Source organism: Chrysochloris asiatica, unplaced genomic scaffold (genome assembly GCF_000296735.1).
Source record: "Chrysochloris asiatica unplaced genomic scaffold, ChrAsi1.0 scaffold00030, whole genome shotgun sequence".
Lineage (NCBI taxonomy): Eukaryota > Metazoa > Chordata > Mammalia > Afrosoricida > Chrysochloridae > Chrysochloris > Chrysochloris asiatica.
Window position 1 is genome coordinate 18,813,606 of NW_006408548.1, and position 10,792 is coordinate 18,824,397.

Consider the following 10,792-nt stretch of genomic DNA (forward strand, 5'->3'; position numbering starts at 1 on the left):
CTCTGTTCTTCCTAGTCTTTCTAGAATACATCGTAAGTCAGGGACTACTTGTGTGAGAAATCAGTCAGACTGATTTCTTCAAGGACGCCTGGATGGTAATCTTGCTGGTATTTAAAATGGGAGACTGGAGCTTGGCATTTGGGAGGAAATACCTTATCCTATATGATATATATAGACATATGGTGTGAGGTTTTAGGATAAGCACAGGACCTTAAGTTCAGTTTGAACCACAAGATCAGCACTTCAAACTCAGCATTCGCTTCTCTACAAACCCTTTACTGGATTGCTATGACTCAGAATTGAGTCGATGGTACTTAACAACAACAACAACATACAACATGCATATATTGCTCCCTTGGAGCACTCAGTCTTACTAGTTTCTTATACAAATTGTCTCCAACTTACAATGTATCTCAGTTACAATGAATTGCACCATTACTGTCCACTGTTTTATTTTATACATCTTATCATTAGTAATAAGAACTCTGGTAGCGCAGTGGTTACAAATTGGGCTGCTAATCTCATGGTCAGCAGTTTGAAACTACCAGCTGTTTCACAGGAGAAAGATGAGGCTTTATGCTCCTGTAAACATTTACAGCCTTGGAAACCCTGTACAGGGACACTATGAGTCAAACCGACTCCATGGCACATAACCACAACAACATCCTTAGTAATATGTATTACATACAGTGTTACAGTATGTAATTTGCTCATGTTGTCAGTCTCACGCCAACACCCATAGACAAAGATTTGATTTATAAAGATTCTGATAATAAAAGACAATACAAATGGGAGATTGGAGAATTGAATTTGAAAGGAAATATATATAAAATCCACCCAGCCCGTGTGTGTACTACTTATTGAATTTAAACATTCAAAGAAAGAAAAGGTTGGTTTCAACAGCATGTAATTTTAAAGCCCTTCTAATCTCTTCACAGTGATATCCTGAGAGAAGATGGGAAAGGGCTGCAAGGTTGTAGTTTGTGGATTGCTCTCTGTGGGGAAAACTGCAATTCTGGAGCAGCTTCTTTATGGGAATCATACCATTGGTAAGGATATTTTTCTGTAGTTCCTGTTTAGGTTCTGGGTCTTTTGTTTGTTATGCTAAACTTAAAGATGGGTTATGCTACACAGAAGTGAGGTGTAATCCTGAGAGATCAAAAGGGTCAGAAAAGCCAACATAGAATGTTGTTGTTTTTAAGTGCCATCAATTCAGTTCCGACCCATAGTGTCGTATAGGGTTTCCAAGGAGCAGTGGGTGAGTTTGAACCACCAACCTTGCAGTTTAAATCCACCTTGTAGTCAGTTAACCCACAGTGCCACATAGAAGGAGAAGGGAAATAGCAGACAGGAAAAAAAAATCTTGATATTATTGACATGCAGTAGTACTTACTGTAACCTATGTTGTTGTTGTTGTTAAGTGCTGTCAACTTGATGGCGGCTCATAGCGACCCTGTATAAGGTTTCCGAGGAGCAGCTGCTGAGTTTGAACTGCCGACCTTGCAGTTCAAACTGACCTTGCAGTCTAGCCCATTATCCTGCAGCGCCACACCAGGACTCCAGTGTAACCTATAGCAAATAAGAAAAGAAATGGTGATATACATACATATTTACCTACCAAATCTTTGCATATATGTAGTGTCTTGTACATACAGAATAGTGGTCTGGGAATTGTAGAATCACTGACCTAAGCATATGCTAAATGCTCTCTTATTTCAAACATGACTTTCCACTACTGCTGGGTAGGTTTTAAAAAGCTACTTGGTACAGTGTGCCTTTATTTTATGAATTGTACCAGGGGACTTCAAAAAGTTTGTGGAAAGATGCCAATGTCTTTTTTAATTCAGTTTTTCCACAAACTTTCTGAAGCTCCCTCTTTTATCTCACATGTTTATTCATTGTTGAATTAAATCATTATTGAATATTGCTTGTAATAAAGGCTGTGATTAGGTCTTCAGGGGATACAAAGGTGAGGAAGATCACATGGCTTATTAAGGAAGACTGGACATTACAGATGATAATAAAGTAAGGTTTATATTAGAGAAATAAGTGAAGAATAATATCTTTAAAGCATTGATTTCTAACAAGTAGTGTAGAGTATATTCCTCTTACTTTATTTAACCATTTTGATGAGCTCTGCCTCTATCTTTGGTTCTAAGGGAGAACACAATGGGGACAGTTGGTTATTGAAGCTGCTTTTAAAATCAGTCTCATTTAATTCTTCATTGTAGATAATAAGGTCTTTGACTCTTCTGTCAATTACTTTATAAAGCCATATAGTAGTAAATCTCATTGCCACATCATTATTAGAAATTTTATATAGAGAACCTAGAAAGCCATCTTCTAAAGGACAAGTGAGTAGAGTAAATAGAGTTAATAGTTGATTATCCAGAAGTTATCCAGAAGTCTTTTCTTTTTAATTCCAGGTATGGATGATTGCGAAACAATGGAAGATGTATATATGGCTTCAGTGGAAACGGATCGGGGTGTAAAGGAACAATTACATCTTTATGACACCAGAGGCCTACAGGAAGGTGTGGAGCTTCCAAAGCATTATTTTTCATTTGCAGATGGCTTTGTTCTTGTGTACAGTGTGAATAACCTTGAATCGTTTCAAAGAGTGGAGCTTCTAAAGAAAGAAATCGATAAGTTCAAAGACAAAAAAGAGGTAACTGAAGACGTTAAAAATGCTAAATGTGACTGTAATACTATTTCAATGGTAGCGTGGACTTTTGAGTCATTTAATTATTTAAAAGAATTAAATTGTATTCACAGTACTGTAATCTTCCTAATATCTTTCTTAGCCCAGGAATTACAGGACTGATTTAGATAAGTACTAACATTTGACTTTCTGCCTTTTGCTAATTGCCATGTATAGTTGGGTATCTTGACTACTATGTAGTTTATTTTTTATTGTTTGTAGTCACTGATTACTAAGGCTCTCAGTTGTCTCATTGGCCAAATAAGATTCATATCTTCAGCTTTACAGAGAAACAAAAAACCTGATATTTGGATTCTATCCATTTAGATACCATCTAAAAACAAGTTCTGCATGTCTTCCCATGTCTTTTGAAGTCCTATATAGTATAGGTACCACTTGCCATTTTCTCCTACCTGGAACACTCCTATCTCACATTTCTCCACTCTTCACACGGCTGACTCATCAATTCTAGAACAAAATCATGTACTTGATAAGATCCTTTCCTAGATGTGCTTAACCTAGATTTTTATTTTAATATTAATTTTTTTGAGATATTCACATGCAGGTATAAGAAATACTAGAGATAACCTGTACCCATTTTGTCCTAGTGATTACATCTTGCAAGACTATAACAATATCACAATCAAGTTGTCAACATTGAAACATATTGTTGTTATTGATGTTAAGTGCCGTTTAGTTGGTTCTGACTCATAGCAACCCTGTATAGGGTTTCCAAAGAACAGCTGGTAGGTAGGAACTGTGGACCTTGTGGTCCACACCAGTACAATCATATTAGGTATTGAACATTTCTATCACTACAAGGATCCCTCCTTATTGAAGAGATCCATATTTGTGCCCATTCCAAAGAGAGGTGACCCAAGGGAATGTGGAATTTATCAGACAATATCTTTGATATCCCATGTGAATAAAGTTTTACTAAAAGTAATACAGAAACCGCTACAAGCATACATTGACAGAGAACTTCCAGAGGTTCAAGCTGGATTCAGAAAAGGCCGTGGAATTAAGGGATATCATTACTGATGTCCGATAGATCTTGGGTGAAATCAGAGAATATCAGAAAGATATTTACCTGTGCTTTATGGACTATGCAAAGGCTTTTGACTGTGTGGCTCATGACAAGCTATGGACAACATTGCGAAGTATGAGTATTCCTGAACACTTAATTGTGCTCATAAGGAATCTGTACATGGACCAGGAGACCAGAACATGGGAACACTGAATGGTTTAAAATTAAGAAAGGTGTGCAACAGGGTTGTATTCTTTCACCATACTTATTCAACCTGTGTGCTGAACAAATAATTCGAGAAGCTGGGTTATATGAAGAAAAATGTGGCATTAGGATTAGAGGAAGACTCATTAACCTGCGATATGCAGATGATATAACCTTGCTTGCTGAAAGTGAAGAAGACTTAAAATACTGACTGATGAAGATCAAAGACTTTGGTATGGATTGCATCTCAATGTAAAAACAAAAATCCTCACCACTGGACCAATAAACAACATTCTTATCAACGGAGAAAAGATTGAAGTTGTCAAGGACTTCATTCTTCTTGGATCAACTATCAGCACTCATAGAAACAGCAGTCAAGAAATCAAATGACGTATTGCATTAGGCAAATCCACTGCACAAGACCTCATTAAAGTGTTAAAGAATAAAGATGTCAGCTTGAAGACTAAGGTGCGCCTGACCCAAGCTGTGGTATTTTCAGTAACCTAATAAGCATGCGAAAGCTGGACAGTGAATAAGGAAGACCGTACAAGAATTGATGCTTTTGAGTTATGGTGTTGGAGGAGAATATTGAAAGTGCCATGGGCTGCCCATAGAACGAAAAGCTCTGTGATAGGAGAAGTGCAGCCAGAGTGCTCCTTGGAGGCCAGGATGACCAAACTTTGTCTCTCATACTTTGTACGTACTGTCAGGAGGGACCAGTCACTGGAGAAGGATATCATGTTTGGTAGGGTGGAGGGTCAGAGAAAAAGAGGAAGACCCCCAGTGACATGGATTGGCAAAGTGGCAGCATCAATGGGCTCAAGTGTGACAACAATGGTGATGTTGGCCTGGGATTGGGAAGTGTTTCATTCTGCTGTGCATAAGGTCGCTGAGTCGGTACCAACTCGATGGCACCTAACAACACTTCTTTCCCACTTCACCCCCTTAACCCTTGGAAACCACTAATCTGTTCTTCATTCCTGTAATTTTGTCACTTTGAGAATGTTACATAAATGGAATTATATAGTATGTAACCTTTAGGATCAGTATTTTTCACTCTATATAGTCACCAGCTGCTCCTTGGAAACCCTATACAGGGTCGCTATGGGTCGGAATCGATTCGATGGCACTTAACAACAATATAGTCACCCAGGTTGTTGCATATCAATAGTATCTATTGAGTGAAAAAGGTATTTTGGTAGTTTGTTTTTTTCCTTCATATGAAGGAGGTAGAGTTATCTTTTCACTTGTTTTAAAAATGATCGCTTTGACTGCTTTATTGGCGATCGTTGGAGACAAGATGAGTAGAAAGGAGTTTAGCTGAAACACTGTTGCCCTGAGGCACTTTAACATTTACAAGTCCAGGAGAAACTAGCCAAGTCTGAGGAATGGCCACTGAGGTACAAGGACAAAACTAAGATATGAGGGTGTCCCAAAAGGCAAGTAAAGCCAACACTTTAAAAAAGGAGGCAATGATCAAACTGACAGTTATTTTCAGTAGGTCAAAATGCTGAGGACTAAGGATTGGCCATTTTCTTTAGTAACATGGAGGTCTTGACAAGAACAGCTTTAATGAAGTAGTGAGATGCAGTCTGATTGGAATGAGCAGAAGAGATCTGAATGTAACAGATGTAGCTCTTTGAAAGAGTTTTGCTGTAAAGGGGAACTGGAAAAGGATGTGGTATTAAAAGCGGTTGGTTTTTCTAAGATGAGAGATAACATTGTTTGTGCTAATGGTAGTATCTCCACAGAAAGGGGGAAATGATGATGTAGGTGAGGGGCTAATTGCTGGAATGACAGCTAAGGAAAGCAAGCATTGCAGAGCAGCATGTACATGGATCTGGAAGACTGCAGGATGCAAGCACATCTTGCAGGTTGTTGGCTGTAATGGAAAGGAGTGTGGGTGGCATTGTAGGACACACTAGACTGCTAACCACAAGGTCAGCCGTTCAAGCCCACCATTCATTCCACAGGAGAAAGATTAGGCTTTCTGCTCCTGTGACTTACGGTCTTGGAAACCCTATACTGTGTCACTATGAGTTAGAACCGACTGAGTGGCACCTAACAGCAGATATGGAAACGCTCCTGATTGCTTGTTTTCTTACTGAAATAGTATGGTTACCAACTGAGAGTAAAGTGGAGGAAGAAATAGTGGAAGTTGAAGGGGAAAAACCAAAATATGAGACATTGTCTAGTTGTAGAGTAAATGGAGAAATCAGTGGTGGCCGTAAATTAGAATCTGCAAGCAAGACTACGTGTTTTTCTGGATTTATTTGCTGATCTGGGTTTATTTGCTGGGATAAGTGGGCAAGGGAGCAAACAAAAAGCAGTTAAGCTGCCTAAGTTCTGTTGTGGTGCTATAGGATAAGCACTGAACTGCTAACCACAAGGTCGGCAGTTCAAACCCACCAGCTGCTCAGAAATCCTATACAGGGTTGCTGAGTCAGAATGTACTCAATGGCACTGTAGTTGCCTAAAGAGGAACTGAGGGTAGAGGTGAGTGTGTGTGTGGGGGGGGGGGGTTGTTTACAGTTATTGGAGTAAGAGTGTTGGGTGTGAACCAAGGAGGTAGGTGATGGTCATAGAATGCTTAGAATTGAGATCAGGGCCTCAGGAGAGCAGTTATTGTAAATGACAAGGTTTAGAGATGTGAGCCTAGAGTGGATGGCTGAAGTAAGGTGAGTCAGGATCACTGCAGAGGTCAAGAAAAGGAGATACAGGTTGTTGAAGGGTCACCCATATTGCTAGTGAATTCACTTAGAATGAAGACGTGAATAGCTGGGACCCTGTACAGGGTCACTATGAGTCAGAACCGACTCCACGGCACATATCAACATGCTGGGACTGAACATGAGGCAGTCCATAATGAGCAACAAGAAGGGGCGGTAGTAGGGAGCCGACTAAGAACATGCACCTTCAGCAGGCATTTTTAGGGAAGGACCTTGTTAGAGGCAGCATTCAGGGACAAAAAGGATACCTCAACACCCCTTTCCCCCAGGTCATGGTAGTAACAGGAGGAAAATGGTAAGAAAAAGCAGGTTGAGATCACAGGGATGAGCAGTGGGCAAGATGAGTGACGGGAACGTTCAAAGCATAGATGGTTAGGAGATGCAGGGAGATTTTCCAGGGAGGCAGAGTGGAATTTCTGTTGTTGGAGAAGAAGTCAGACTAGGCAGAGCGTACATGAAGATGAGAATCTTAAGTGAGAAGCATGAGGAGAGGGCTGTTAGGGAGAGCTCCTGCTAAGGGATGGAGTCGTCCCAGCGCAGTCGAGAGAACTGGAGCCCTGGGGCCTGCTCTTCAATCCTGTCAGGAAGGTACGGCCTTACTTGAGTACATGGAGCCAACTTAAAGGCAGGCAGACAGCAGTGGCTTAAAGTTCAGTGCTGCTTACCAGAGACGCCTATTCTGACAATTTTTGCACTAAGAGCATTTGCCATAATGAATGGATGAATTGCTTTTAGTGTACAATGTTAGTTGATGTATGTTTAACAAATACTGGGTGCTTACCTGGTATGGTGCTGTGGGGTTAATGCGTCAGATTGCAAAGCCATTTGAACTGCAAGGTCGGTGGTTCAAGCTCACCAGCTGCTCCTTGGAAACCCTATATAGGGTTGCTATGGGTCGGAACTGACTCGACGGCACTAACAGCAGCCTTGCACCAGGCACTTCTAGGACTGGGAATGATGCTCTCCTGGAGCTCAGCTTCTCTGGGTACACAATACCACATGGTGTAGGGTAGCTTGGCTATTAGCAGCTCCCACTGGTGTCTGGTTTTTAAGAGTTCTGTACAGTATTGCCAATCTCCCGAACTTCAGGAATCATCACGCTGAAATCCAGACACATTTGAGTCCAATCATTATCTGTAGCGTAGATACTAATTTCCCAAGCAGCTTCAGCTGCTGTTGAATAGTGGTAATTTCATCAGAAATGCCTTCCAGTTAGGAGTGTGATACTATCCTTTCAGTTTCACTGGAGAGTCAAGTTTTGATGAAGCAGTTTGTTAAACAGTTGTCCTTTTCTCTGTGCTTTGCATATCATTGCTTTTGGCAGAGAATAAGAATGATCTTTTTTAATGTTTTATTGTGAATTATGTGATAGTTTACATAAGAGAACATTAGTTTTACATTCATCCTGTCATATATCGTTTCACTGCCATGGTTACAATCTGCTCCATGCAGCATGAACCAACCACAAGGTATACCCTGCAAGCCTGCCTCCCCTCCCCCAGTCATCAGCACACAGCCCCTCTCTCCCTCTCTGGGTCTAAAGTCCCCTGCCGCTCCATCTCTCCACGTCATGACCGTCTCTGCCTCCATCTCTGGCGTCAGAGAATGATCTTTTAAATCCATTTTCTTTCAGGTAGCAATTGTTGTGTTAGGAAACAAACTCGACCTTTCGGAGCAGAGACAAGTGGACGCGGAAGTGGCACAGCAATGGGCAAAAAGTGAGAAAGTGAGACTGTGGGAGGTAACGGTGACAGATCGGAAAACCCTGATTGAACCCTTCACTTTATTAGCCAGTAAACTTTCCCAACCTCAGAGCAAATCTAGCTTTCCTTTGCCTGGGAGGAAAAACAAAGGGAACTCTAGCTCTGAGAACTAAAATAATTAATTCCATAATTGTTTCTTAAATAGTGATTGCCATTAAGTGTCTGTGAACATGGACAAGATAATACTTAAAATCCCTAAGGAAGAAAAAACTTAAAGCACTTTAGGTTATAATAGAACCTGATATGAACCCTGTCCCTGAAATTAGCACCTTTGTTATTTATATTAATGGTACATTTGTCAAAACAGTAAAATAAAGTTTGGATAGTATGCAAACTTTCCTTTTTTCCGGTTTTATTTTGTTGTTAAGTGCTGTGGAATTGGCTCCAACTCATAACAACCCTGCAAGTTTCCAAGAAGTGGCTGTGGGTTTGAAACAGTGACTTCGTGGTTAGCAGTCCAATGCTTATCACACAGCACCCCACCACACTAAAATAAAGTTAGGCTGCAAATGCACCAATGTGTAACTTTTTCTTTTTCCCTTGTTCCATAAACTATCCTAATACTGTCTCAGTTTGAACATATCTTCACTTTAAAAATGTTCATTAATCACCAAATGTCTGAGGTTATAAAACAGCACTATGTATGTGTAGATTGAATTAACAGTAAATAACTTGGGTACAAAGCTAACATTCTCTTAAGAAGATTTTGCAAAGTAGATCAAAAGCCATGATATAGCTTAGCTTAATTTTAATTGTATGTTTAACATGACTTCAGATCGGTGGTATAGAGTCTCAAAGGCCATTCTTTTCCCCCTTCTGACGGACCCTGATTGATATAACCTAGTATTAGAGGGCAAAACTGTTTCCACCTTCTTTTAAGATCTCAATGACAATAAAGCTTTCATTTTCCAGAAGGAATACTATACTTTCTGGAAGTTTTCTGGATACCTAGCCATATGGGATAAAATTTATCATAAAAATATGAGCTATAGGCAGCCTTAAAGTTAGATATCTGAGTTTGGATAGAGTTGGAGCAATGGGACTATTTTTATAAGGCAGCTTCAAAAAGTTTGTGGAAAATTTCCAAGATCTTTTCATTCCATTTTCCACAAACTTTTTGAAGCCCTTTCATAATTAGAATGTGGACAGTATATAACTTATTTTAAAAAAGCAAGACACAAGACACTTATGGTGTCAGTTGTAAAAGCAGTAGATTGTAACATCTTTCTTAAATTGAATACTTTTAATATGCTCAGGTGGCTCAGTTCAGTGAAATCAAGCCAAGATCATCTACATAAAAGTTATTATGGTTACAAATCACTTAACGCGGCTTCTGTATAATAAAATTATTTTTGTCAAAAACAATCATCCCTTTTCCCCTGTTCTTGAGTGTTGATCCTTCCAACCTTTTTTCCAACTCATTATACATTTACGGATAGTAGAAAAATATAATGTGAGTACACATTAAATCTATGTTAGTACACAGAGTTAACATATGTTTTCTAAATGTTATAATAACCCTGCATGTACCTTCATCCTATGCACCTGTATGAGTTCTTCTGTAAGAGAGAGAGGGGGAAGAAATGCTATATTAGACTATGTACACTCAAGTCGGTTCCAACTCTTAGCTGTCTCTCAAACCCTTCCCTGAGTTACACCACATATAAAGGGCAGTTTTGGCATCTGTCAAGGACTCAAATTGTGTTCCTTTTCAATGTTCTGAGTTTGGGGAACAAGAAGACGTCTGAAGGGGCAAGATCAGAGCTGTAAGGTAGGTGGATTAAGAGTTTCCCAATGAAATTCTCATAGGACAGCCCTTGTTGCCCTTAAAAAAGAGCACATATATATGGTCGTGGTGGGAAGAAACATCCCAAAACCATCAGTGCAACTTTCAGTGTTCTTAAAACTTCTTCCTGATAAGCCCCTGTGATTGTCCCATGTCCTTCAAGAAAATTTATCAAGAATACCCCTTCAGAATCCCTTAAGAAAGACAGTCTGCATAACCTTCTGAGCTGACCTCTCTCTACCTTGAATTTAACTGGCCCACCAGATGCTCTTAGAACCCAATGTTTTGACTGGATCTATTTTGGGGGAGGTACCCTAACAAGACTAAGTCAAGTGTATTACTAAGAGAACTTGTCCATAGTCATCCACTGATTGCAGGGACATGTTTAAAAACATTTTGTTTGTGACAAATTGGTGCATGCATGAAGTGAAACCCAGTATAAAACTTTTAATTTACCCCTGTATAGTGTATCTGTAATTACGTCTAGCTGCTTTAATAGTAAAGGTCTACCATTTTTAAAGAAAGAATCTGCAAGCTGCATCCAAAATGTACAAGAGTAAACGAACACAACACTGGGTAGTT

At 39.7% G+C, this 10,792-nt stretch overlaps 1 protein-coding gene across 1 annotated transcript; it reads left to right on the forward strand.

The window, feature by feature from the left end:
* The first annotated feature begins 955 nt into the window (after window positions 1–955).
* NKIRAS1 (NFKB inhibitor interacting Ras-like 1) lies at window positions 956–8,537 on the forward strand. Its single transcript, XM_006851629.1, has 3 exons — window positions 956–1,049; window positions 2,427–2,668; window positions 8,295–8,537. Exons 1-3 carry the CDS (start codon window positions 956–958, stop codon window positions 8,535–8,537), a joined length of 579 nt encoding a protein of 192 aa, XP_006851692.1.
* The last annotated feature ends 2,255 nt before the right edge of the window (window positions 8,538–10,792 follow it).

Bases quoted from the DNA above. Each gene is read 5' to 3' on its own strand.
- NKIRAS1 (XM_006851629.1), top strand. From the start codon at position 956: ATGGGAAAGGGCTGCAAGGTTGTAGTTTGTGGATTGCTCTCTGTGGGG. The intron at 1,050-2,426 runs GTAAGGATATTT...TTTTAATTCCAG, and splicing joins TTATGGGAATCATACCATTG to GTATGGATGATTGCGAAACA. The intron at 2,669-8,294 runs GTAACTGAAGAC...ATTTTCTTTCAG, and splicing joins AGTTCAAAGACAAAAAAGAG to GTAGCAATTGTTGTGTTAGG.